Source organism: Theropithecus gelada, chromosome 6, assembly GCF_003255815.1.
Source record: "Theropithecus gelada isolate Dixy chromosome 6, Tgel_1.0, whole genome shotgun sequence".
Classification (NCBI taxonomy): domain Eukaryota; kingdom Metazoa; phylum Chordata; class Mammalia; order Primates; family Cercopithecidae; genus Theropithecus; species Theropithecus gelada.
The window spans coordinates 138110265-138138058 of NC_037673.1; the positions used below are offsets into that span (position 1 = coordinate 138110265).

At 54.8% G+C, this 27794-nt stretch overlaps 1 protein-coding gene across 4 annotated transcripts; it reads right to left on the reverse strand.

The window, feature by feature from the left end:
- Nucleotides 1-1944: 1944 nt before the first annotated feature.
- PCDH1 (protocadherin 1) lies at nt 1945-27794 on the reverse strand. 4 transcript variants are annotated; one of them, XM_025389207.1, is made up of 5 exons: nt 27619-27794; nt 17640-18502; nt 12336-14531; nt 6345-6564; nt 1945-3270 (listed from the first exon to the last, which is right to left on the reverse strand). In XM_025389207.1, the coding sequence occupies exons 1-5, from the start codon at nt 27656-27658 to the stop codon at nt 2876-2878; spliced, it is 3714 nt and encodes a 1237-aa protein (XP_025244992.1). In that variant the 5' UTR covers nt 27659-27794; the 3' UTR covers nt 1945-2875. The 4 variants fall into 4 exon arrangements, with proteins under 4 accessions (XP_025244992.1, XP_025244993.1, XP_025244995.1 ...); XM_025389208.1 differs by lacking the exons at nt 1945-3270; nt 6345-6564; nt 27619-27794 and adding an exon at nt 18588-18692 and having other exon boundaries at nt 11757-14531; XM_025389210.1 differs by lacking the exons at nt 1945-3270; nt 6345-6564; nt 27619-27794 and having other exon boundaries at nt 11757-14531; nt 17573-17646.

Genomic DNA, 27794 nt, shown 5'->3' on the forward strand with positions numbered 1-27794 from the left:
CCTGGGAAGAGAGATGGCCCCAGACTGACTTGCCTTAAGTACCCCCAGGAACCCTGGGAGGAAAACAGGCTCCCCAGAGAGCCTGGGTAATGGGGGGAGACATGCTCCTGTGGTCCTCAGCGGGAACACATGTGCCCCAGAGGCTCCCAAGGGGAGAGATAGGGCCTAGAGAGCCCCCAGAGGTGAGGGATGCCCAGAGAACTTCTCCCCACCCTGGGATGTGAGACATGCTTCAGGGACGCTAGGAGAGAAATATGTCCCCATATACCCTACCCCTACCAAGAGACATGCCCTGAAGTAGGGGGATGGGGACCGACTAGGTCCCCTCTAGGAAGACACAGACTGGGTCAGGCTGGGTTTGAGGGGGGCTTTCCTCTGGCCAAATGTCGCCTATTGGTACATAAAACTGTACGCGACACAGGCATTGGGGAGGGGCTTCACAGACCTAGGACCCACAGGGATAGTCCCCAGTGCTGTCGCCATCCCCTGCCCACCTTTGGTTTCATCTCTCCAGTGCCCAGTTAGTGACAGACCCAGTGCCCTGGCCCCAACCAGGGGGCTGGGGACTCTCTTTGCCTGTGGGAAGGGCTTCTCAGCCCTCCCAGCCATCTGGGCCACCCTCTTTCTTCTGGCTTCTCCATTGTGCAAAATGCTCCTCTGCTCTTCCGCTCAGTGCTCAGGGGTCTCTAAGACCAGGGCAAGGTACCCAGGCCACTAGGAGCTTCCAGTGGGAGTCCACTGACCCCAGGAAAGCCGCCTGTCTGGACCACCTTCTCCACCAAGCAAATGGGCCTCATACAATCTTCTTGCCCAAATCCTGACCTCCAGGACCCAGGACAATCCTGGAGGCCGCTGTTCGACCAGCAGGGCACCCAATACTACCAACTCCAAGACTATTGCACCTGCCCCATTTGTGCAGGGGAAAGGGGCTGTCTCTTTAACAAGCCCCCAGCCCATTTCCTGGGCTTCCCCAAGGGAAAGGAGCCTTTGGCCAACCCCTAGACCTGGTTGCTGTCACCCCATCCCATTCTACCCCTTCCCCTCCATAGAAGGGCTGCGTATGCCAGGGCTACCAGCCTAACAATGCTCTTCTTCCTAGCACTGTCACCCCAAACCAAGTTAGGGGTAAGGGGCAGATAAATAGGGTGATTCTTCAGCCCCCTGGCGTTTCCTGGGTGGGGGTGGGGTCTCTGTACAGGAGTCAAGACCCCAGCAGCACAGCTCCCAAAGGCACCAGACGACCCCGCAGCCTGTACCCACCCCTCCCAATCTTGGACCACCTCCCCAAGCTTAGACTAAGTCAAGCAAGGGCCATACCCTGAGTCTCCAGCCTCCCAGCCTGGGCCCCTAGGAAGCTGGAGAGGTATGGGCCAAGGCAGTGGGGGTTTGGAAGGAAGAGGGGCTGAGGCTTTGAGATGGCCACAGCGGGAGATGGGGGCTCTGCAGGACGCCCCTTACACCCTGGCCCCCTGAGGTGAAGAAGAGAACTCCACCTCATCATGGCTGACTGGGCTTCTCTGCCCCCCAACCTCCCTACCCCCTCCCCTATGGGACCCCTGACCCTGGCAAAGGGAAGCCCAACTGGAAGAAGGGGGCCTGGAGCCCAGGGTGCCCTGAGGCAGCCCTCCCACCCCCTGAGATCAAGGCAATGGTGGTTTTACAGGCTGACGGGTCAGTCATGGCAGGGGCTGGGGGTGGGGAGGGCAGGGAGGGGGCAGAATGCAGGCCCCCTATATCAGGAGCAGCACCCAGCCACCCCCTGAGCAAACCTTCCTGCTCCCAACTCACCCAACCAGGCCAGAGGCACAGTCATCCCACCCCTGTCCAGCTGCCCCCCACAGCCTCAGGGCCCCTCTGTGATGCTCATCTGGATGTGGGAGGCCAGCCTGAGCGGGGATGCCCCCCCAGGGCACAGCGCAACAGTTCCAAAAAAATAGAGATTTGTATTTTTAAAAAAAATTAAATAAAAGCCCAGCTCTGCTGATAGGCAAATGTTCCCCCCGTCCCCACCCCCACCCACCCGTTGTTTCCCTGGCCTGCACCCCCATCCCACCATGGCCCCAGGGGTATTTACAACATGGAACAATAGAGGCCTGGGTTGGGGGGCACTGCGGCAGGGAGGAGGGGGCACAGGGTAGGTTCCCCCCCCCAGAGGGGTCCCCCAAGACAACACAACATCAACAAGAAAAGTTGCAAATCAGGCAGAAATGGGGACGTCATTCCAAGGTCCTTATATACAGACACTGCATGACCAGCAGGGAAGGGGGGCCCAGATGGGACTAGGCGTGGGCATGTGGCAGGCAGGTGGGCCAGCCCAGGAGCAGCACGGGAAGACGAGGCCTCCGCTCCACTCCCACCCCCGTCCCTACCCCACCTTTGGTAACAAAAGCCCTTCAGGGAGCCCCTGGCAGTCAAGTTTCCTCTGGGAGCTCCCAGGGAAAGGGGCTCCCCAGTTCAGCCCTGCTTCAGGGCTAAAATTGGGCGTGCTATCCCCGCCCTGGTCGGCCATGAGGGTAACAATGAGTTAGAAGTGTGCTGCCCACCCTTGACTCCACCATCTGCCCAAATCGAGGGGGTGGTCCCTGGAAGTCAAGGAAAGGAGCCCAGTCATTGTAGAGGAGCCCTCTTGGGCATCAGCTGGGGAAGCCCCATAAAGGGGAAGGGGCCCCTGGGGGCTGGGAGATGGAAAGGAGGGGAGAGGACCTGGACCCTGCATGGGGGAAGGGCCAGCGTGGTCATGAGGCCAGTGATACGCCCACTTGGGGCCCTGGCCAGGAAGTCCACGCTGAAGGGGTCAAGAGTGAGGCCCTGGAATGGGCCCATTTGGGAGCTGGCCGGCGGCTGGGGGAGGGGGGCCGGCCGGCCAGAAGGGGGCTCACAGGTAGATCTCGCGCTTGGCCGTCTGGGCAGATGCCGGTGTGGCTGCGGGTGGGAAGTCCGAGGTCTGGGTCAGGGGGATTTCCTCCAAGGTGGCCGAGTCCTTGCAGGAATCATGGCTACTGTGGGAGAAGGCACTGTAGGAGGGCAGGAGGCGCACGGGGGCCGTTTTGGTGTTCCGGTCTTCCGGGGGGCTGGGGCTGCCGGCACCCGCAGGCTCCTGCCCTCCTCGGTCCTGGTAAGGCACGAAGGTGGAGAGTTTGAGGGCGCTGCTCTTGGTCCGGCGGCTGGGAGATGACTGGCCAGGCATCCAGCATGTGTCAGAGTGGCCAAACTCACTGCACTCCCGGGTACATGTGCCTGTCATGGCGACATCAGGCAAAGGGCGAAGGTCTGTAGGAGCAAGCGGGGAAGAACAATTGTCAGACATACAGCCTCTGCAAAGCTCTGCTTCATGGCCTCCCACTGGCATCTACACCCCGCCTCAGGACAGGAGTATGCGCCCTTTCCTGACCACTGAACTCACAGGCACACACACCCTCGAATAGACACATGCCCTCCCACCATCGACCTACTGGCCTACTGTACACACGCACATGCACACACACATGCACACACACCAATCTATCTTTTTTCTTTTTCTTTGTTTTGAGATGGAGTCTTGCTCTCATCACCCAGGCTGGAGTGCAATGGCGTGATCTCAGCTTACTGCAACCTCCACCTCCTGGGTTCAAGCAATTCTTCTGCCTCAGCCTCCCAAGTAGCTGGGATTACAGGCGCCCACCACCATATCTGGTTAATTTTTGGATTTTTAGTAGAGATGGGATTTCACCAGGTTGACCAGGCTGGTCTTGAACTCCTGACCTCAGGTGATCCACCTGCCTTGACCTCCCAAAGTGTTGGGATTACAAGCATGAGCCCAAGCCTGTAATCCCAGCACTTTGGGAGGCCGAGACGGGCGGATCACGAGGTCAGGAGATCGAGACCATCCTGGCTAACACGGTGAAACCCCGTCTCTACTAAGAAATACAAAAAACTAGCCGGGCGAGGTGGCAGGCGCCTGTAGTCCCAGCTACTCGGGAGGCTGAGGCCAGAGAATGGCGTGAACCCGGGAGGCGGAGCTTGCAGTGAGCTGAGATCCGGCCACTGCACTCCAGCCTGGGCTACACAGCGAGACTCCGTCTCAAAAAAAAAAAAAAAAAAAAAAAAATACAAGCATGAGCCACCACACCCGGCCTTATCCTTTCTTTCCTTCAAGACAGGGTCTCACTACTGTCACCCAGGCTGGAGTGCAGTGGTGTGATCTTGGCTCACTGCAGCCTCAATTTCCCAGGCTCAGGCGATCCTCCCACTTCACACTCCCGAGGAGCTGGGACTATAGGCATGCACTACCATGCCTGGATAATTTTTTGTATTTTTTGTAGAGATGGGGTTTAGTCATGTTGCCCAGGCTGGTCTTGAACTCCTGAATTCAAGCAGTCCGCCTGCCTCAGCCTCCCAGAGTGCTAGAATTACAGGCATGAGCCACAGAGCCCTAAATAGACACATTCCTTCCAGCGTCACCTATCCCACAGTGCTCTTCTTACACACCCACCAAATCTGTCCTCAGACAGGTGCACAAACATACTGCCTCATCGATCTCCAGACAGGCTTAAACGTGCAAATCTATCCTCAGGGGGGGTTGAGGAAACCCCCATCCTCACTGAATTGATGGATACAATCAATCTCTCTCTCTCTTTCCCTCTCTCACACACACAGATAGGCATGGATGCACAAATCTACTATACTGGGCACCCCTATCCTCAGATGAAATTGGGCACATCACTTCCTTCAGAACCCCCTCAAGCCTCACATGCTCCCGGTGGTCCTGAACCCACCCTCCTCCAGCAAGGCCTTGCTTTAAACCCAGGGGGAAGGGACAAGCTTCTATGTGGGGTATTCACATAGAAGCACACACTCACATCCACAAGCACGCTCATGCAGCCCCTCCCCACCTCACTTTGGCCCCTAAACCAGCCACCACCCCTGGCCTTGCCCCGGCTCCCTGCCCAGAACACCCACGGGAACAGGAGTTGGCTGCCTGACATTAGCAGTAGCCGGTGTAGTTGCTGGGCAGCGGGGATCTCCATGGGAACGGCTGGGCCATGAGCACTTCCTGTCACAGCTGTCCCTGTCCTGCCCTTGCTCAGGGACAGCACCAGGCAGTGCCCCCCCCACCCCCCAGGGACATGGCTGAGCAACACTGCCTGGGACAGGGGCTCCCCTGGCACCACCCACTCTGGCTTGGCCTCCTGCCAGTGCCAGGTGAGGAGGGGACAGCTCTGTTGTTAACCCTCAAAGTGCCAAGGTTCTACAGCTCAGAGCAGAGTTGAAGGACCCAACATGGCTCAGAGCAGAGCATGGGCACTGGGTGGGCGAGGCTGGGTGCTGGGCAGAGTCCCACAGACCCCAGACCCCAGAGCAGCTCCCACATACCTGGCACTCTGCCTCAGGGCCTGCTCCGGCCAGCCGGCTCTGCGCGGGCACAAAAAGGACGAGACGGGCATGAGATCACGCATGGAGGGGCGGAGTGGGGGTGGAGGACACTCTGAGACCTAGGGCCTGGGAAGTTAGACAAGGGCCCTGTACCTGAGGCAGGGGAGGGAAACCTCCCATCTTTTGTGGGTAGGGGAGGCTTTGAGTTGAGGGAGCGGGTGAGACCTGAGGACAGCTCCAAGTTAGAGAATCTTTCCATCTTGGCTTAGCTCGTTCACTCTCCCCCTCCACAGGCTGCCATGGACGCCTTCACACATGCACACGCACTGCACACACACTTTCTGACGGCACACCTCACCATCCATTCCCATGCCGACCTCTGCTCGAGCTCACATCTCCATTTTGCCATCACCCTCCAAATCCCTCCCAGACAGGCCTTTCTCCTCACCAGACCTCCTGCTGCTCTTCCTCAAAGAGGTGCCAAACCTTCTCCCACTCCTCTCCCCAGCAGATTGTCACTCTGTTCTCTGATCCCCCCCTCCCCGTAGCATCCAGGGCCCAATCTCTATTCTCAAGGCCTTCCCACCGTTCAGAGGACCGCCACCCACCTTCTCAAGGTTTCCTCACCATTATGTGAGCTTTCTGGTCAACACACTCAGGGTCCCTGTTCCCAAGTGGCCGTGTAAACATGGTGCTGAATGCAATAGCTTTGGAGTCAGAGAAACCTGTCACTTTCTAGATGTATGACTCTGGGCAAGTGACTTAACCTCTCTAAGCCTCAGTTTCCTCCATTGTAAAGTGGGTGCCATAAAGTTCTCAGATCACAGAGTGGTTCTGGGGATTAAATGCGTGTATACCTGAAAGCCCTCAGCACGGTGATGATGACTGAGTACACAAGAACTCAATACACAGAGGATTTGTTTAAGGCCTTGTCACCATTCCCAGGCTTCCACTCACTCCTGGGGTGCCCTGACCATGGTGCTGTGCCTCACCATTCTCGGGGTGCTCCATCTCTCCTATGCTGCCGTCAGGGGTGGTGCGCTCATAGTGATCCTCAGGCAGGGCCAGGGGACCGAGTCGAGGCCCTGAGGATGACTTGCTGGACGGTGTCTCAGACTCCTCCAGGCCACTGTCATAGTAACTGTGCTGGGATGGGTCCTGCAGCTCCTGGGCCTGGCTGGTGGCCGAGAAGGTGACGCGGCGGTGAGGTAACTGCAGGGAGAGAGATTGTCACTATTGCCCAGCCAGCTTGCCCACAGGGCCCACCACCATACCAGGCCCTAGTACAAGCCAAGCACCATCCTACTCAGGCCTCAACAGCAACCAACAGAGACAGAGACCCAGGCCCTAGCATAGCACATTCCTCCCGAAAGCACAGGCCTCCGTGAAAGACTGCTCCTGAGTTCTAGGACCGCTCCTCGTACAGCCAAGTCCACATACTGGAAGTCCCAATACAGCGCAGGCCCCAGTGTTATTATAGCCCCTATGCCACCCCAGTGACCCTCATCCAGTGCAACCACTTGTTATAGCACAACCCTTCTAGTTCTAACCCAGCTTCCCAATATTGGCAAAGTCTCCCTTTAATCCCAGAATGGCCTGTAATACAGTGTAGAGCCCAATACCAGAGTAGCATAATACCACCCGACTCCCCTAATTCCAGGTCAGCCTCTAAACACCAGCATAGCCTGCAATTTCTAGAACAGCTTCCTAAAAGCAGCAGACTCCTAACTCCCAAACAGCTCACCAATACCAGAACAGTTAGTTCCCTCATTTCCAAACAGCACCCTCCAAACTCCAGCTCCTCACCTGTCTCACTGCTCTTGCCACTGCCTCCTTCCAAATGAGGGGACAACCTTTCATTTCTTATCCTCTGTTCCTCATCCCTGGTTTGCGATGTTGCAGCAGTCTGAAGACTCCCTGCTGTGGCCCCTCCCACTCAGCCCCCCATCCCCACTTCACTCCCCTCCAGAGAGGCCTGGGAGTGGAAAAAAGAGGGAGGAGCCTGATAACAAACCAGGGCACCTGGGGGAAGGAGACAAAGCAGAACAATGGAAACTACCCAATCCTCCCATCAGGAAATAGAATATTCACTGGAGAGGGTAGGGCTCTGCCAGGAGCCTGGACATGGGGGGAGGGCATGGCACCCATTAGGGATTAGGAAAGCTGGTCTCAAAGGGAGACTCCTTCCAGGAAATAGGAAGTAGCTTCTGGGAGGGCTGCTGGCATGAGGAGCCAGACTTGGAGGCTTGGACTGGGGACTGGGGACTGGGGACTAGGGGTCAGGGGAGTGGAACCGTTACAGGCTGCTCCCAGCCAGCAGCCCTGTATGCCTGCCACAGGTTAACGATCAGCCCTGGAACCTGGCAACCTCAACTTGGCACTTGGCACAAGCAGCCAGCCACCCAAATACCCACTTGGGACTGCCACAGATTTTCCTGCCAACCAGAAATTAGGAGTTGTGGAGGGCGCAGACCCAGGGCCCCTGGAGGCCAGGGGTGAAAACAGCCAAGCCCAGGGCTCTGCTGATGAGTCTCCACGCTCCTTCCCATCCTCCAAGACTTTGGCAGTGCTTTGTCTTACTCTATAACTCTGGATAGGAGGTTATGAAGATGGCCAGGGGAGGTGGCCTTGGCTTTGTAGACTTACCCTCCTAACAGCCCCATTCAAGGCAGCTAGGGTGGAAGAGGCTGTCAGGACAGGAGTTTTGGAGCTGTGGGGAAGGTAGCCCAGAACTGCCTCCCCACTATCCCCATTCCTGAAGATGGCTCCCACCTCATCTTCAGGAATAAGCGACCGTTCTTGGAATCCTTGTATTGATCTAAAACACTGAAGGGTCTGGGTGATGACTGATAAGGTCCCCAAAACTGATATGGACATTTGGGGCCGGGAGGCCATAAAGGAGTGTAGCCCACCTGGTGTAGAGGTGAACAGGGTCCAGGAGAGGTCTGGGAGGCATGGGGCTATATGGTTGTTGGTGCTTCTCTTTCCAGTTTTCTTTCAAGATACTGGCCAGCAGTCTCACCTCCCTGCAGAACCCATATCTGGTAATTGAAGGCTTCAGTCCTGCCTACTAAGCAAGTTGCTTGGTCTCTTTTCCCATGATTCTTTTCCGTAAAATGGAGGGTTGAGTTATACCCAACACTTAATGTTCCCTCTAATTTTATGACTATCAAATTATAAAAGCCCAGATCAAAAAATCTCTCTCAAACTCTTTGAGTCCTGAAGCTCTAGACACTTACTGATTATTTCCAATTGGCTCTGGCTACTGGCCCTTAAGATTCAACATGTCTGAAACCAAATTCTTCTTCAATTAGCTTCTGTATGGTCAATGATCTCATCACTATCCTATCACCCAGACTCAGAAGGCTGATGTCTACCTGGGAATCCTGGTAGCTCTCCCCTCATTCCCCATCCTTACCCCATATCCAATTATCCCTTGAATCCTGTGGGTCCTTTATCCCTAACCTTGGCCAAATCCGTCCATCCATCACCCCCATTGCCACCATCATAGTCCAAATTAAGAGGTTCAGTCCTGTACCTTCATCTCTATGCCCTTTAAGCCCACCATATATTCCAGTGAACTTTCTAAAATTCGGTTCATCTAAAACACTCATGAGCTTTCAGGGACTATTTCCTTCTGAAGAACTTTTGGTAAAGCACCTATGTCCTCTACAACCTACAGTTCTTCCAGTCTCTTGTTTCAGCTTTCTCTTATGCCTTCCATTCTTGCCAGAATATTCCTTTTTCTGCCCTTCCCTCCCTCCAACTTGGTTCACTCCTGCCACAGGAGTTTCCTCACACGGTGACCCTGTGAGGAGACCCTGTGATTAGGACCCTGCCCTAATCCTGCTCATCATTGACAAGCTGACTTTCTCCTTCCAGAAGCCCATCTCCATGTCTTGTGTAAGTTTTCCCACACTGTGCTGGTCAAAGGAAGGGAGGGGCAATATGGTAAAATAAATTCAGAAAACTCAAGAGGTAAACAAAATTGGGGCTGGGCACAGCAGCTCACACCTGTCATCCCAGCATTTTGGGAGGCTGAGGTGGGCAGATCGCTTGAGCCCAGGAGTTGAGACCAGCCTGGGCAACATGGCAAAACCCTGTCTCTGCAGAAAATACAAAAATTAGCCAGATGCGGTGGTGCACGCCTGTAGTCCCAGCTACACAGGAGGATCGCTTGAGTCCAGGAGGCAGAGGTTGCAGTGAGCCAAGATTGCACCACTGCACTCCAGCCTGGGTGACAGAGCAAGACCCTGCCACAAAAAAAAAAAAAAAGAAAAAAATGTCTAGCAGTTTCCCCCTTTTTTGGAGGACTCTGCAGAGCCTTTAATGGGCTAATGTGATTATGAATTTCTTACTACCAAAACTAACTTCCCCACAGAACCCCTTTTTTATAGCATAATAGATAATAGGAGACCCGCCTGCTTTGTGTTTGAATCTGGCTGCATCACTAGTTTTCACTTCTGCAAAATGAATATTAAAATGACCCATATCATAAAGAGTTATGAGCACTGATTGAACTAATTCACACAAAGTGCTTAGCATGGTACCTCACACCTAGTAAGGACTCAAAAAAATGGAAGTGAGGGTTGGGCGCAGTGGCTCACACCTGTAATCCCTGCACTTTGGGAGGCCATGGTGGGTGGATCGCCTGAGGTCAGGAGTTCAAGACCAGCCTGACCAACATGGAGAAGCCCTGTCTCTATTAAAAATACAAAATTAGCTGGGTGTGGTGGCACATGCCTGTAATCCCAGCTACTTGGGAGGCTGAGGCAGGAGAATTGCTTGAACCCGAGAGGCAGAGGTTGCAGTGAGCCGAGATTGTGCCATTGCACTCCAGCCTGCGCAACAAGAGTGAAACTCCATCTCAAAAAAAAAAAAAAAAAAGAAAAAAAAAGGAAGTGAGTAGTAGTATAAGTAGTTTCATGGAATAAGTTAGGAAAAGCTTTAGTAGGGCACTTCTCATTCGACTCTTAAGGCTCTCAATTGCCTCAGCGTTCACTTGTCTGTCTTGTATAAGTATGGCCATTTTTTTTATCAGGGTCTAGTACCATGCTGAGTACTCGGTGGAAACTTGGCCTATGTGTGTTGATGCTGACAACAGGTGGTGTGGTTTGGTTGTATCTGAATGTTGGGAGAAGACATTCAATGTGGCTCCATGGATGGGTTAGGTTGGATTAGAGCTGAGTAAGAGACAATCCCTCAGACCATGGGAAAGAAAAAGAGATGAAGATGCTAAAGGAATAGGAGAAAGACGGAAGGAATGCCAGCAAGGACAGAAAAGGAAGAGAAAGAATGGGAGGTCAGGAGTTGTTGGAGGTCACGACATGGTTAGATCTCACTTCCCCAGGCCCCACTCCTCCAAGGACCCCAGGAGTTTTTACTTTGGGGCCCCCCCCAGGACATTAGGGGAGTTTGTGGATGGAATCAGAGGAGGGAGCTGGCGCCTGGTCCTCTTGGGAGTGTCTCAAGCCTCTTTAGTCACCATGGAGATAGGTTGCCTCTGGCCTCAGAGACTCCCCTAGGGCCTGAGGCCCCTCAGCCATGATTTAGCCTTCCTCCAACTCAGGCACAACCAGAGACAGGGCAGACCCAGGAGAGCAAGAAGTGAGAGACGGAGAGAGAGAGAGTGAGAGCAAGCAACCCAGGGTGGCCAAAGCAAGGAGTGGAAAGAGGGGAGGGAGGTAGCATCACAGGCAGAAGGCAGAACTAGGAAGCCTCTGCTCATGAGCAGGGAACCCCCTAAGAGCAGGGGTGCAGGGCAGGTCAATGAAAAGAACTTAGGAATTCCCTTGCCTCCCCCTGGGCCCCGCTCCCTGCAGGCCAGGCTGGTGATCATGGTGGGGAGACACAGGGGAGAGCCAGCTAATTGCTGGGTGTTGAGTGTTGTTGGGATGAAGGGGCTGGGGAAGGGACTTGAGGGAAGGACTTGCCCTGGGGGAAGGTGGCTGGTGTAATCAAGAGGTTCTCTGCCTTCACCCAAGGCAGGAAGGCTGAATGTTATTCCCTGCCAGGTGCTCCAGTCTGAGGTCTGTCAGAGGCAACTGTTTGAGCAGGTTGGAAGAATCAAGCCTCAGATGGGGCAGGACTTGGGTACAGCTCCACCCACCCTTTCTGGGTCATTCTTAGGAAGAAAGCCCTACAGACATGGGGCAAGGGGATACACTGCCAGACACCTCCATTTGAAGGCTGATCGGAAGGCCACTTTCCCAGAGGTGGATAGGGACATGGGGCTGGATGGCAAGATGGTAGGCTAAGATAGTGTGGGGTACAGTGGGCAGGTCTAGGATATGGCAAGAGGCAAAGAGAAAGGAAGGGGAAATTGAGGTAGGACCTGAGGACAAAGGGCTGCTTCCAGTCTCTCTCGCTTCTTCTCTCAGTTCCAGAAAATAAGAAACCAAAACTCCAAAAATAGAGAACTTTATTGTCAGGGTCAAGGGCACGTGGGACCCAGCCCCAGAAGCCTAGTGGTGAGGAAGAGGTTAATGCACAATACACACAGAAGGCACAATGGCGAGGTCCCCTCCCCTGGCAGACTCCCCACTCAGTTATCCACGGGACCCCAGGTCTCCCTGTTTCCCTCCTAGAGAAGCACCTAGGGCTGGTCTCACATAGAGACCTAGGTTTGGAGTAGACTTCTTCCCCATTTCCCTCCCCACTTCTGCTCACCTGCCCACCACCCCCAACACACAAGGCCCAGCAGCTGGTTCAGGGCAAGTCACAGGCCTCTCCCCAGTGGGGAGAGGGCAGGGAGGAGACCACAGAGCACACCCTCCCTTAATCTTCACTCAGCCTAATCCCTGTGCCTGGGTGAGGCAGCAGTGTTATTACCAAGGCCCCACCTCCCACCGCTGGCTCAGGCTGGCCCCCACACTGGCAGGCACAGTAAACCTGCTCCATCACTCCCACACCTCAGTCCAGATGGCTCCGTGGTAGGGGTGGGGTAGGGGCTGGGGTGTGCTGAGCTGAAAGGGCTGGCCTACCTGCTTGCTGGGGTATTTGGGGGGGTTGGTGCGGTAGCTGTAGTCGGAGTACTGCTCAGAGCCCGTGGACGTGGTGTCCCCGGTGCCCACAAATGTGTTTGCAGGTGGCAAGTCCTGTACCACCTGGTGCTTCTTGGAGGCTGAGGGTGACTGGGGCTGCAGCTGGATGGAAGGCAGTGGGGAGTTAGAGCGGTAGTGGCGGCCCAGGTCAGGGCTGCCTGGTGGGTAGTTGAGGGGCAGGTGGATGCGGGGACTGTCCCCAGGGGCATCGCTCATCAGGTTGAACTTGAGGGACTTCTGCAGCCCGGCCTCATCCTCGTCCTCCACTGGCTTCACGGGCTTTGGGGACTTGCTCTTCTTGCCCTTGCTTTTGTTTCCCTTGGAGGCCTTGCCACTGGGCTTGGGGGTGTACAGGTCCTTGGTCTCCTTCTTACCAGCCTGGTAACCACTTTTAGCCTCCCGCTGCCGGCAGTAGCGCACAAGAACCGCCAGGGCGATGAGCAAGGCCACGGCCACCACACCGGCCACCACACCAAAGAGAATGTTGCCACGCTGCTTGGAGCGCTCGTATTCTGGATCCCCAGCAATGTCAATATCCAGCGGTGTGTCCAGGCTGTGGCCCAGGAGGGTCTCCAGCAGCGTGCGGTTGGCCAGAGTCTCATTGACATAAAGGTGGACCAAGGCTGTGCCATAGCGTGGGGGCTTGCCGCGGTCACTGACCTTCACCACCAGGCGGTGTAGCCCATGGTGGCGCCGCTCAATCTCCTTCTCCAGGGTGATGGCACCTGAATGTGACCCAATCTGGAAGAGTCCGTAAGGGTTGCCACCTGCGATGCTGTAGATCAGCTCAGCATTGACACCAGAGTCAAAGTCCTCAGCTGCCACCTGGCTGACCGTCTCACCAAGACGTGTCTGGGGGGTCAGCAGCCGGTGAGAGGTGTTAGAAGGGGCAGTGATATAGGGTGCGTTGTCATTCTCATCCAGCACATTGATGGTGACGCCAACATAAGCTGAGCGAGGTGGGACGCCACCATCCACCGCCTTCAGCTGGAAGGTGTAGGTGCTTTGTTGCTCTCGATCGAAGCTCAGGCTGGAGAGGATAGTGCCTGTGCCATTCTGGATAACAAAGTCACCATTGTCCTGCTCCACTGAGAGCTGCACCTGGGCATTCTCCCCCTTGTCTCCATCAATGACAGTCACCATGCCCACCGGACTCAGCGCTGGCATGTTCTCCATCACTGAGAAGTTATAGCCACTCAACATAAATTTGGGGTCATTGTCATTGCAGTCCAGCACATTGACAAGGACAGTGGCTGTGCCCTGGAGGCTAGGGCTGCCCCGGTCAGCTGCCACCACCTTCAACTCATAGCTGTCCCTCTGTTCCCGATCCAGGGATGTCTTCACCTGGATCTCTCCAGTCTTGGGAGAGATGGTGAAGAGGCCCTTAGCAGCCGGCTCAGGCTCCAGAGAGTAAACCAGCTCAGCATTAGAGCCAGAGTCAGCATCACTGGCGGTGACCTCAGCAATCACTTCACCAGGCTTGTTGTTTTCCGGGAAGGCGACCTCAGTAACACTCTGAGTGAAGACAGGTGCGTTGTCATTGACGTCCACCACCTGCACCTTGAGGGAGTTGGTGCTGGAGAGTGGGGGGTTGCCAGAGTCCACAGCCACAATCTCAATGGTGTAGTCTCTGACCTTCTCGTAGTCCAGCGGGGTGGTAGTCTGCAGGAAATACTTCTTCTTGCTGTCACTGCCTGTCTCACTGGCCTGGCGCAGCTGGAAGGGCACATCACCTGCCACCACACAGGTGACAGCTGCATTCTCTCCCTCATCTCGGTCAGATACCTGCACCAGGGCCACAGCTGTCTCCTCTGCCACATCCTCTGAGATGTTAGCCATCCCATCTTGATGAGTCACTAGCCCTATGCCCCGGATCTCAATGGTGGGGGCGTTGTCATTCATGTCCTTCACGGTCACAACCACTTGGGCACGAGCACTCTTGGGGTTGGTGCCTCGGTCCTTAGCAAGCACTGAGAAGCGCAAGGTGCTTAAGTCCTCACGATCCACCGGGCCCTGAACAGTGATAAGTCCAGTGTTCCTGTCCAGTCGAAGAAGACGCCTCACAACTTCCGGTGCCTGGTGGAATGTGTATTCAATCTCTGCATTGGCACCTTGGTCTGAGTCATTGGCCTTCACCTATGGGACAGGAGAGAAAAACAAGGAGAACAGAGACGGTTTAGATCAGGGAGAGCAAATAAAGGGGCATATGTGCTGCCAATGTCCTTTCCAACAAGCATGGCAGACACAGCCAATCCAACATCGCTCCCTTTCCAGAAGCCATGTGTGTACTGCCTTTTCCCAATTCGGACACTCTGGCAGGCATTACTAACCTATTTTCCTGAAGAGCCCAAATGCAGCCTGCAAATCCTCAACAGTGCTACAGGCAACTATTGGAGATGGGACAGGGCAGAATTAAACTTCACTTGTCACTGCTGTGTGGGTCCACAAAAATACCAGGAGAGGATGAGGATCCAATAGAACTAGGGACGCCATTTCACCAATGAACCCTGCCTGAACCCTCCTGAAGAGATGGAGAGGTGTGAGTAGTAGAGGTGGTGTGTGTGCCCGTGTGAATGTGCACTACATGCACACCTGCACACATGTATGTGTATGATTGTGTCAGAATGTGTGATTATGTGTGATATTTTTGTATGAGAAGGTATATGTTTGTATGTGTATGACTGTGTCAGAATGTGTGATTATGTGTGATTTTTGAGAGAAGGTATATGTGTTTGTGCATATGTGTGTTTGCACACATGAGTAAAGACTCACATGCCCACCTGAAGGCCCCAGGTTGGGGTATTTCTTTTGAAAGAAGTCAGGTAGCGTTGTGGGTCAGAGAAGCCCTCCAGGCCGGGCCCCAGCCACCGCTCTGTCAAACCGGGGAAACCTGTTTCAGCAGCAACTTCTCCTCCTGGCTGGCACTGGCTGGCGAGGCACCAATGCGAGGAATCCGGCCTGAGCCTGCAGCCAGGAGGGAGGGGCTGATGCAGGCCACAGAGCCTGCTGGCAGTGGGCTGGGCTCCCAGCATCAAACAATGAACTGTCTGTCCCTCTGCAGTCAGCGGGCACGCCCTCCCACGCCAACTCCGACGCGCACTCGACCCATCTCTATACAAACATGGTTGGTAATGGGGCAAGAGGACCCAGGTGGGAATGGCCATGGGGTACTACTGGGCAGGGAGAAACATGAGGGCTGGAGTTAGGTCACAGCCAGACAGAATGTGATGGCTGTGGGGAGTGAGAGGAGAATAAGCATAACTTGGTAGAGTCTCTGGGGTAACAAAACAGGAGAGTCCTGGGTTCAAATCCCAGTTATACCACTTCCCAAGTAACTGTGTGACCTTGGGCCAATTATTTAACCTCCCTAAGCCTCAGTCTAGGAACATGTGAAATGGGGATAATAATGTAACCTGTTTCACAGAACTGTGGTGAGTATCAAATGGGATAATACAGGTAAAAATGCCTGACACAGGGAAAGTGCTCCCTAAATAGCATTTATTTCTTTTTGCTTGTCCAACCTCTACCCTCCTACCCGCCTGCCTCTGAAAAATCAGTGCTAATGCAGTAGTGGGCACTGCACCGAGTGAGCCCTCCAGCCACTGCCAGTCCTCTCCTCCTTGGGAATGGGAACTCCAGCTATTCCTGTCTGGGCTTTTGCTACAGTGAAGACTCCTGGGCAACGGTTCCCCAGGTACCCTGGTCTCTGCTCACATCTCTGGGTGCCAAACCTTAACAGTTTCTCCTCCCCTCACCCCAGTTTACCTGTCACTAACTTTATGATGAGGATCCCCAGTCTCCCTTGCCTCTAGATTGGTCTTCCAGCTTATCTACCTCTTGTCTCACCTCCCTTTGTCTCTGTCTGTGACTCTTGGCTTCTGTCTCCTTTCTATCCTTGCTCAGTTCTGATTCTGCCCCATTCCCACAGCCCGTTTTCTTCCATCCTCTTTTTTCAGCCCTGCTGACCTCCCTGCTTACTCTCTGCCCTACTCTCCCGCTTCACCTCACTGGGAGGTGGTAAAGCTGTTACACACCTAGGCTATGAAGCCAGACTCTTGGCTGCGGCAAAGGTGGACTCTGAACTCATTAGCTGTAGGATATCAGGCAAGTTTTCTAATCTGTATGGACTCAGTTTCTCATCTGCAAAATGGGGATAATGCTTACCTTGTACTCTAAGGATTAAATGATATAATACACATCATGTGTTTAGAACGGTGCCTGGCACATAGGCTATTATTATTTGCCATCCCCAACTGTCTGTCTCCCTTTTGTTTTTCAGTCTTTTTCCAGGTCCCAGTCTACCAGGCTCTTAAAAAAAAAAAAAGGCTGAAACTCCCACCCATCTCCCACTTCGACTTGAGGACCTAGGACTAAGGGTTTTCCAGGATGGGTAACGGTGTCCAGGGCAGGCCGCGCCTCCTCAGCTCCCTCACATCAAAGAGAGAGGCATCTTCAGCCCATGGGGAAGGAGAAAGGAGCTGGGGCTGGCAGGAGGCCAGAGCTGAGATGACAGCAGGAGATACACCCACCTGTCTGCAGGGACGCTTTCTTTGCTCCCTCCCAGGCCCCAGCCCCATCAAGCTGCCCAGCGCCTGGGGCAGTTCCCATGGAGGGGTGCTGAGAACTTCAGCAGAGGAAACTGACCCTCCACTGAACCCCACTGTGCCAAGCACCCCACACCTATGGGCACCCCATGCCTAAGGGAGGAGGCAGGTATACAGACACCCCAGTATGTGTTTTTAGAACACCTGGCTAAAATGATCTCATTTGATTTTGTCAGGAAGAGGCAAAATGAGGCTATTTCCTTCAGCTTCAGGAAAACCTCATCTGGCTAAAGGGAAACTGTCCCTGGTTGGGAAGATACTCTCATCTCAGGAGAGATTCTACCTGGATAAACGGTGATTCCTTTGTTCCAACTCAGCTCACCTGGCTGGCAGAGAAGGTCTACTTGACTAGGGCGGGAGTTTCACTTCTCAGAGGTTTCCCCAGCTTGAGTCTGCTTAGGGGTGGGGGGAAACTGTTCATATGCTGCGTCACTGTCACTTAAGTAGCCTAATAGAGGAAAGTAATATCACTGCTGGGGTGGGGTGGGAAAGGCTCCCCTGGCTGAGTTTGGGGAGAAGGGGTCTCACTACAGTATTCTGGCAGCTTTTCCCCTAAGTGAAGGGAACGCTCACCTGGTTGGGTGGGCTCCCATTTCTAATGGTGGATCACCCTGACAGTTATACGGAGGGGGCCTCTCACCTGGATGACCGAGTGGCCTATGGGGCTATTCTCAGATAGTTCGGCCTCATAGGAGGGCCGCTCAAACTTGGGGGCGTTGTCATTGGTGTCGAGCACGGTGACACGCAGCAGGGCACTGCTGGCGCGTGGGGGGCTGCCGCCATCCTGCACTTTAATGGTGAGGTCGTAGGAGTCCCAGCGCTCACGGTCCAGGTTGCCCATCACAATGAGTTGTGGTTGCTTCTCCTCCTGGTCCTCTGCCACCTGCAGCCCAAATAGCTCCTGGGCCTCAGGCCCAGCCTGCAGCTCATAGGATGCCACACCGTTGGGACCAGCATCACGGTCTGAAGCCAGCGGGATGGGGAAGAGTGAGCCGATGTTGGTGTTCTCAGGGATGGCCAGAGTGATGACTGGTGAGGCGAAGTTGGGTGTGTTGTCATTGATGTCTTGTACTTCTATCTGGCCCTCTAGCAGCCGGGGGCTGCCATTCTGCACGAGGTCTGTGATAGACACCTCAAACTCCAGGATGCAGGGATCACCAGGGAGCTGGTTCTGGCATTCACGGAGCCCCTCACGGTCGATGGAGGTCTCAGTGGTGAAAATGTCACCTGTCTTCCCATCCACGCGAAGGTACGGGGCACCCACCTCTAGCTTGTACAGGTGCCCCACATCTGGAAAACCATAGTCGGCTGCGAGGCTCCCAATGAGGGTGTTGGGTGGCTGTTCCTCCGGCACCTTGTACACTACCCGAGTGGCGTGGCCTGGGGATGGAGCCAGCAGGAGCAGCAGTGCTAGCAGCATGGAGGGCAGCAGTAGCCGTTGCCCCCCAGGGCCTGGGCTGTGCCTCAGCGGCCCCATCCTGGCAGGCCCCAGAATCAGGAGGGCTGCAAGAGGAAGAGGCAAAACAGAGGCCATGAGCTGGGAAGAGAAGCCTGGCCCTGAGCTGCCCAGAGCTGGCCCCATACTCACCCTCTCCCATTGACACACGATTCTCCACAAGAGCAGTCAGTCCCAGCACAGAACCCCAATTCCAGAAACTCAGATCCCTGAATCTCATCCACAGCTGGGTGTAGCAGCAGTGTCTGCCCCAGCTGGAGGAGGCAGTAAGAGGCCTGGCATGCTTAGAGCAGCTCCCGCCCATGGAACACCCTCACCCACCTGACGCTCCCTGGGCCTGAGCCCGGCTGCCCGCCCTCTTTCCTTCTTTCCCTCCCTGCTCTCTGCTCTGTGCTTCACCCAACACCTCCTTCTCACGAGCATCCTGCCTTAGTCACCGATGGTAATTACCCTGATACTGAGATAGGGAGAGAGAGCCAGTGGAAGGGTGAGGCCTCGAGCATCCCCAGTTGGAGCACCCCTCCCCACATGCATGGTAGGAAAGAGACACAAGTACCTCCTTACACACCCCAGACCCTGGGACCATGACTTCTCACACTGGGCCCCATTAAGTTTGGCTGGAGGGAGAGGGGATGATGTCTCATTTCTCTTTATTATGAGATGCCAAGTCAGTGCATATGTATGAGGTATGATATCTCAAATCCTCTTTTTCTGACAATCACCCACGGTGCCCAGTGTTCGCCATCCCCATAAAAGGCCAGCTTGAATTGGGCAAAGCTTGTGAAAATGGTTAGGTTTGAGGAGTAGGTGTTAGCCTTCCTGACTTTCCCCCAACACATATGCCCCAGAGTGTGCACACAGGCCCCAGAGTGTGCACACAGGCCCCAGAGTGCGCACACAGGCCCCAGAGTGTGCACACATTCCCCAGAGCGTGCACACAAGCACATGAACAGTTGCTAGGGCTCCTCTCCTCCCCCTCCTGCTACCATGGGCAGGTGCGTACAAGGGAACACAGGTCAAGATTGGGGTCAGAACTGTGGTCAGGGCTGACTAGCCCTGGAATTGGCATTGGGAACTGCCCTGGCCTGTCCTTAGCAACAGGGAGCCCAGCAGGTCTAACTGGGACAGAGCTGCCAGTGATTATGACACCACCAGCCTTTCCCTGACCACTCCCCCACCCCACACGCTCTGGTCTCTGGATGAACATCTGGCTCCTATTTGACATCTATCCCCATATATCCAGCCCCTACTTCACACCTGCGTTTCCCAACCTCTGCCCTAGCCAACCACAAGCTGCACCCCCATCACCACAATAACCCCCTTCTTCTGCCCATCTCTCCTGGCTTTGAGGTCATGCATTTGCAGATCCCAGTTAGACCCAGCTACTGTCTCTGTCTTGAATGCCCCCTCCTCTCCAACGAAATCACGGCCAGTCCCTCCTCTATTCAAATCCAAAATCTTTGGATCTGCAGTTTCTTTAGAGGCTTCTGGTTCAGTCTCCTTTCCCCACTTCCTCACTTTTACCTGGAATACCTTCCCCACACCTGGAATACCCACCCCATATAATCTCACTGAGGGCAGGCTCTGGCCCTCCAGGAAGCCTTCACAGTCCTCTCCTGCCCACAGTGACCTCTCCTTCCTCCAACTCACAGCCACTTATTGTCTGCTCCAATCCCAAGGCAATGAATCATGGGGCTGACTGGGACACCGCCCGCCTGTGTTGTTCAGCTTCAGTACTGTGCACCTATTCCTGAGTTATCTGCCTCTCCAGGCAGACACAAAGCACCATGAAGGGACAAGTACTCTGTACACTCACTCATCCCCTGCCCCCCAACAATGTACCTTTGCACATCTGGGTACACTGTAGGGACTCAGTCATGCATTCAACAAATGTTTATCGGACATTTACAATATGCCAGGCTTTGTCCTGGGCACTGGGATGCAGAAGTGAACAAGACTGGTCCAATCTGCCATGACAGTGGTTCTAACTCAATGACTATTTGTTCATTTATTTTGGTTGCTTCTGTATACCATTCGGCAAATGTAAGGCAGCAGGGTGGGGAAGAGCGAGGGCTGTGCCATCAGACGGTCTGAGGCAAACCCAGCTGCTCACTTCCTGGCTGCATGACCTGAAGCAAAGATTTAGTGCCTCAGTTTCCTTATCTGTAAAATGAGGATAATACTACCTATTTCCTGGGGTGTTTGAGATACTGTGGGCTAAATGTGGTACTCAACAAAGGACTCCTTCAAAGCATTTAGCACAATTGTAGTTGTGTACCTGTTTGGAAAATGTGTTAATTGTCTGTGTTTGCTACAAGATGGTGAGCAGAAAGCAGGAGAGTTTCTATTTTGTTTGCTCCTACCTCCTCAGGGCTTAGCCCTGGACCTGGCATACAGTGGGCACTCGGCAGCTCTTGAATGACTGTTGTTATTTTGGCTCTCTAGGCTTAGCCTTTCCTGGTGTGTGACCACTGCTCTTTCACTTGCTCACTTACCCCATTCCCCTACTCCACTAAGAACTTCCTGGGGTAAAATGTAAGTCTTCTCTGTTTAGGGCACATAGCAGACTTTTCAGCAAATGTTCACTGAATGCACAGAGTCCTTAGATAAATCAAACACTTCCCCTCCTCTGTGTGGCCTTCCCCAAGCACAGGCCCCTCCCTAAAGTGTGTGCGCTTCCGGCCAGCCAGCCGTTATCAGATTGGTGTGAATGTTTGTTCCCGTTGCAATCTTTTTTTTTTTTTTTTTGAGACGGAGTCTCGCTCTGTAGCCCAGGCTGGAGTGCAGTGGCCGGATCTCAGCTCACTGCAAGCTCCGCCTCCCGGGTTCACGCCATTCTCCGGCCTCAGCCTCCCGAGTAGCTGGGACTACAGGCGCCCGCCACCTCGCCCGGCTATTTTTTGTATTTCTTAGTAGAGACGGGGTTTCACCGTGTTAGCCAGGATGGTCTCGATCTCCTGACCTCGTGATCCGCCCATCTCGGCCTCCCAAAGTGCTGGGATTACAGGCTTGAGCCACCGCACCCGGCCTCCCGTTGCAATCTTAATCTCTTTAAAGGAAGCAGGAATTTATCTGATACTCCATTTGGATCCACCCCGCCTCCAGTCACCTCCCCTCCACCTGCATGGACCTGACACAAGGCTCATCTGACTACTTCAACCCCAATCCAAACACATCCCCAAAGGACCATCACCAGAGAACCTCATTTTCTTATGGGACTGAGTCCTGCTGCCACCCTCCTCTGCATATACAAGGTGGTATCATTGTGCACCCCAATTCTCTACGTAAGTCTTGGCAGGTGAGGCGTTATGTGGGAAGCCCACAGGAATTACCCTAAACCTGACCAAGAGAATAAATAAGGCAGTCACTGTTTGCCTCTGTTCTCTCCAGATCAAGGATATTTAAGATAGTTAATCTTTTGTGGTCACATCCTCCTTCAAGAATTTTATAAAACCATGGTGCAGATTTTTCCAGGAAAAATGACTGTTCACAAACTTTAGCTGCTAATTAATTCAGGGGGCCATGATCCGGCAGTCAGAGCGAATGATGTGTGGCCACTCCAAGAGCTACAAATGAAGCCCCTACCTCAGGCCTCCTCCATCTCACAGTCACAACCCTGAGGCCCTATAACCTTTCAAACCTCCTAGGCAGAACAGGCACACACGCTTGTGAGACTACCTCCGCCCCCCACATGCTCTTTCTCACCCTTAGGAGTTGCCTTACCTCCAGCCAGCAAAAGAACCAGTTAAGGACTGTGGTATCTAACCTCTGAATTGGAAAGAGAAGGAGAACCACAGGAAAATATCCAACTCAAGGAAGGTATAGGATGGTGGAGCTGGGGAAAGGTCCCAGAAAGTAGGAGGAATGTGGGGAAAACAGGGCTGGGGGAGAGCTGCTCACAGTGGGGAAAGGAGTTGAAGAGGCTCAGGCCCTTCAAGCATCTGGAGAGTTCCTTCAAAATGAGGATTATCTGGCCCCACCCTTAGGAATCTTTATTCAGGAGGTGGGACCTAGAGAAACCCCCAAGCAATTGTAATGCAATGGTCGGATCATCTGGGTACAACTTTAAGATAATTCCAGGGAGTTAAGAAAGGGCCTGAGGTCCTGCAAACTTTCCGTTGCCAGGCTGGAATGCAGTGGTGCGATCTGGCCTCATTGCAACCTCTGCCTGCCGGGTTCAAGCAATTCCCCTGCCTCAGCCTCCCAAGTAGCTGGTACTACAGGCGCGTGCCACCACACCCGGCTAATTTTTTTTTTTTTTTTGTATTTTAGTAGAGACGGTGTTTCACCATGTTGGCCAGGATGGTCTCGATCTCCTGACCTTATGATCTGCCCCCCCCCCCTCGGCCTCCCAAAGTGCTAGGATTATAGGCGTCAGCCACCGCGCCAGGCTGGGTACTGCAAACTCTTTTTTTTATTTGGTGGGGGGATGGAGTCTCGCACTGGAGTGCAGTAGCTCAATCTCGGCTCACTGCAAGCTCTGCCTCCCGGGTTCATGCCATTCTCCTGCCTCAGCCTCCCGAGTAGCTGGAACTACAGGCGCTCACCATCACGCCCGGCTAATTTTTTGTATTATTTAGTAGAGATGGGGTTTCACCATGTTAGCCAGGATGGTCTCGATCTCCTGACCTTGTGATCCGCCTGCCTGGGCCTCCCAAAGTGCTGGGATTACAGGCATGAGCCACCGCCGCACCCAGCCCCTGCAAACTCTTATCATCACCTTTGCCATCATCATCACTCATTATCATCTCAGCAAACACTAAGATTCTACTCAGTACTAAGCATTTTACACACATGATCTCTTTCCTCCCAACCCTCTGAAATGGGTACTGTTTATTATTACACTCCTTCCCATACTACAGATGATCAAATGCGGGCTGAGAAAGAATAAACTGTCTCAAGTCACAGAAGTAGTATGTGGAAGAGCCAGGACTTGAGAAATAAGAATGCCTCTTCACATCCCAGAGTCTGGGGGAAAGGAACAGAAATATCTGAGGCTAGAATCTGATGCTTGTTATGTCACACCCACCTCCCCACCATTCTTGGACTGCCAACCTTGCCCAGTAAGTAGGGAATAAGGAAGAGTGGGCCTAAGGGTCAAGGAATGGATGAGCCCAGGCTTCCTAGGCTGCTGCTGTTCACACAGGGGCCTGTAGAGATGCAGGGAGAGAGCCAGGGTGGCCTGGAAGGGCAGGAGCAGCAATAAGGAGGCCTTCCCTCACCCCTGCCCCCATCATCTCTGAACTTTGTCCCCAGCAGTTGGGCACTGGGAGTCATTAGTCCCACACAGCAGCCTTTGATACATGCAGTGCCTTATCTGCCCTTCCCCAGGCCCTGACTGCCTTCCTGGGCAACGGTGCCCCACCTCCCCCCAGTGACGTGGGCACCCAGGACCCTGAGAAGCCTCAGGGGGAACAGGCACAGGGACTCATGTCCCTCAGATAGAGGAGGAGAAGTGTCATCACGGGTGTAGGAGTAAGGGATAAGAAGGGGACAGAGTCCCAGAAAAGCCAAAGGAAATACTATCTATGTCAACATCTGGGAAGGGATGGGAACAGAGGTGAGGGTTCACCCGGAAACTTCATTTCCAGCCCACCCTGGGGACTAAGGTCCATTTTGCTGAGTGCTGTGGCCAGAGAGAAAAAACACACACAGAGGCAGCCACGACTGTCCCAGTAGCCAGGTCAGCTCTGACTCCCCACCCTCACTCCAGCACTGTTACACAACGGTCAATGCCGCGGGCACAAAACACCAAGGGACAAAGGGACTGTCTGGGGGAAGAGGGGAAGCAAATGGGGCTGTGTGGGGTGGAGCTGAACAGAAGCCTCCCACTGAAAGCAAGTGTGCAGACCTCAGCTCCTCTCCCCTCTCTCCCACAACCCTCTATTAGCCTCTGCAGGGCTTCTGGGCACCTGCATGCTTGAGTCAGATTGTTGGGGTTAGAACCCTCGCTCCACCACTTCCTAGCTGTGTGACGTTAACCAAGTGAATTTACTTTTCTGAACCTGTTTCCATACTGTGAAATGGAAATAATGAATCCTGCCTCTTGAAATTATTTGGGAGAATTAAATGAGATCTCATGCCTATAAGGTCTGTTACATTAAGGTCTATTTACATCACATGTAAAGGACAAATCATTTTTTTCTAAGTCTTCCAATTGCTGAATAGACCATTTTATTTCCAGCATCAGGCACACAGTGGGTGCCCCTTTGTTGGATGAATAAACAAGCCAATCCCTTGCTGCTTTGTAAGTCCTATGAAGGCAATGATGGTAGGCATCTTACTACTGCATCCTCACCACCCACCATGGGCCCTGGCAGATAAAAGGTGCTCAATACATTGTTGAACAGAATCTCTGCACCAACTATGCTTGCTCACGGAAGGGGCAGCCCTCACCTTCTCCTTCTTTCCCCACACTCCTCCCTGAACCTTGATTCCCACTTAGCTCCTCCCCCACCCTCGTAGGCCCCCTCCTGGCCCTTCAACCCCCTTCTTCCCAGCAGTAAGGTTACTATCGCTTGCCCAGCTCCTCTGCAGAAGTAGCCACAGCAGCAGCCTCTCTGCTAAGAATATGCCAGACCAGCAAGACACCCCCTTCCAGCTCAATCCCTTTTGGAATTGGGAATTGGAGGTGGGTAGGAAAAGGGGTAAAAACTAAATGCGGCCAGAACTGAATCCAGACTTGCCTCCCTATCACACTGCCTCTGGCCACCTCTGGGGGCCCGTCTCCCTCTCCCCTCGATTCCACCCCATGCCCTAGTCTAGTTGTAATTACAGGTTCCAATACCCCCAGACCTTCACGTCAATAAAGTAACACCACTACCCCCGCGCCCCCCCTCCCAAACACAGCTAGACATCCGGGTTATCATAAAAACTTTCTGGGTGGCCCCCTTTCCTGGCAGCTCCCGAGGGTTGACCCAGAACAGGTGCTAGAAGGCTCGCGGCGTCCTCCTGCACGAAGTCCTGGACTCTGCCAACCCCAGCAGCCCCAGTCCGCACCGCCTTGGTGAGCGGGCGCTCCCAGCACACACCCAGCGCGCGGAGCGACTCCTCCCAGAGGACGCCGACTCTGTGTGTGTGTGTGTGTGTGTGTGTGTGTGTGTGTGTGTGTGTTGCGGGGATTGGGGGGTGGCGGAGGACGGCGGCAGTTTCTTGGGCTCTGGTGGCCCCACCCCCACTCTGGCAGCAACTGGCCTCCAGGAACCCAAGGCAAGACTAGGGCGCGGCGTGTTGAGAACGCGCCTCGGCTAGTTGGGGGAGCCCTTGAGCCCCCCGCACCCAGGCCACCGCGGGGAATCCCTCCTCTCCGGCCTCGGCCTGGGGTCCCCGCAAGCCGGCGCCGGCGCGAGCAGCGCAGCAGGAGCCGGGAGGGGGCGGGGAGGGAGCCGGCGCTGGAATCACAAAGCCGCGAACCCGGCTAGGCGGGGACATTCTCATAAAACCGACCCTCTCGTGGCGAGCGGAGGGGGGATTTTACCCTACGCTCAATCCTCCAAGGCCTCAGTGCCGCCCTCAGTCTTTCCTGGCAGAAGAAATAGTAGCCGACCACTGTTGGGGAAACTGAGGCCATAAGTCTGACTTACAGAGGGTAGCTGGGGGGGAAAGGGTGCGAGACCACCTCGCCTACAAATTTTGCTCCTGTGCCTGCCGCGATCTTCCTTCTGGCTCCAGGGCCTGCCCGCGCACACACTGGCCTACAGCGCGGACTAGGCGGAGGGAGCGCCCAGGTGTGAGACGAACCAAGGTGTGCGGGACCCACCAAGGTGTGTGGGACCCAGGTGTGCTGGAGACCCAGATGGCTCAGAAAACTCAGCTAAATGTCCGGAAGAGGGTCGCAGTCACTGTCCCAGGCTAGCACCCTCTGCAAATGAACCTGGGGCCCCGGAGCCCTGGGGAGGCGGGATGGCTGGGCCATCCAGGTCCAGTTTGTTCCCGGAACACCGGCCGGTTCGGCCCGGGAGTGGGGGTTGGGGAGGCGCCGGCAGGGAACCAGGCTTCCCGCTGTGCCGATATTTACAATAACAATGTCGCGATTAAGGTGGCGGGGCGCTTGGGGCTCGCCGAGCGACCCCGGCGGCTTCTGCCTGAATCTGGACTCCGAGGGAGAGGAACGGAGTGTGTGTGTTTGTGTGTATGAGCTGCAGGGTGTAATGTAATGTGACACTGTTGGTTTAAGGTGTGTGTGACACCCAGTGTTAAGATGGGTGAAGCAGTGGATTCTGTGTTTGTGGCTGTGAGGCTCTGCTGTTGGTGCCACTTCCTGTGTTAGGGTGTGTGCCGTCAAGCTTGTGCTGAAATACTGGGTTGTGTGTTTGTGTGGGTGCAGTAGAGGGGTGCAAGGAGACCTGTGCTGTGTACCTATATTCTGGCCAAGAAGTGGGTGAGATAATATATGTTAGGGTGTGTTCCTTAAAGGAATGTGGGGGGTGGCTAGGTTTTGGAGGGTTCGTGTAGTCAACGGTGGCTGTGACACTCGTACATGAGGGCACGAGACTGTGTTTGTGTGTCCACGTCGCGGGGTGTCACACCCGGTTGTGTTGTTGCTCTGTAAAGCCACGGGTTGCGTGTCCGTGCTGCTGATCGTGCAGACACTGAAGCGGATTCTGAGCTGGTGACGGTGCCCCAGTGGGCGCTGGTGTGCGGGAGGTATGTCTGTGTGCACATATGTACGGATGTATGTCTGTGTGTATATATGTCCACGGTCTGGCCCTCTGGGTGCCCGCGGGAAGCTGGAAGCGGCTGAGTGAGCCGAGCTAGTTGCCCAACAAGTGTGTATGTATGTGTTGTGGTTAAGGGTCCCTGCCTGCTCCGTCCTCCGAGAGCCCCCCATCAAACTGGGGGCCGCGCGCTTCCCCAAACCCATCCTCCACGCCGCGCGCTCCTGGAGTCTCCTTATCCCCGTCTCTCTGAGACCTCCCAGGTTCGGGACGCGGGGACTGGGGTCCCCTCCCTCGGCTTCTCGCCGCGGACCTGGGAGACCGGAATCCCTCGGCCGCATCCCCGACTCTGGGCTCCCAGCCGCCCCAACCTCAGCACCCTCGCGCCGAGCTCGGGCTAGGCCCCCGCGGCCTCGCTCCGCCGAGCGCCCCTCCCTCAGCTCCCGCCGGCCATGACCGCTTCGGGCCCCAAGCCGCTGCAGCCTCCACCGCCACCGGATCCTTACCCGCCTCCGGGCAGCGCCGGTCGCCCGCCCCGCTGTCCATGAGCCGCCGCCGGCCCCGGCCCGGGCTGCGGCTCCGCACGGCTGGGGCTGGCGCTGCGGTTCGGGCTCCGGCTCCGGCTGGCTCTGGGCGCAGCAGCCCGGCGGCTTTGCGTCCGCGCCGCGCTCCCGCTCCCCGA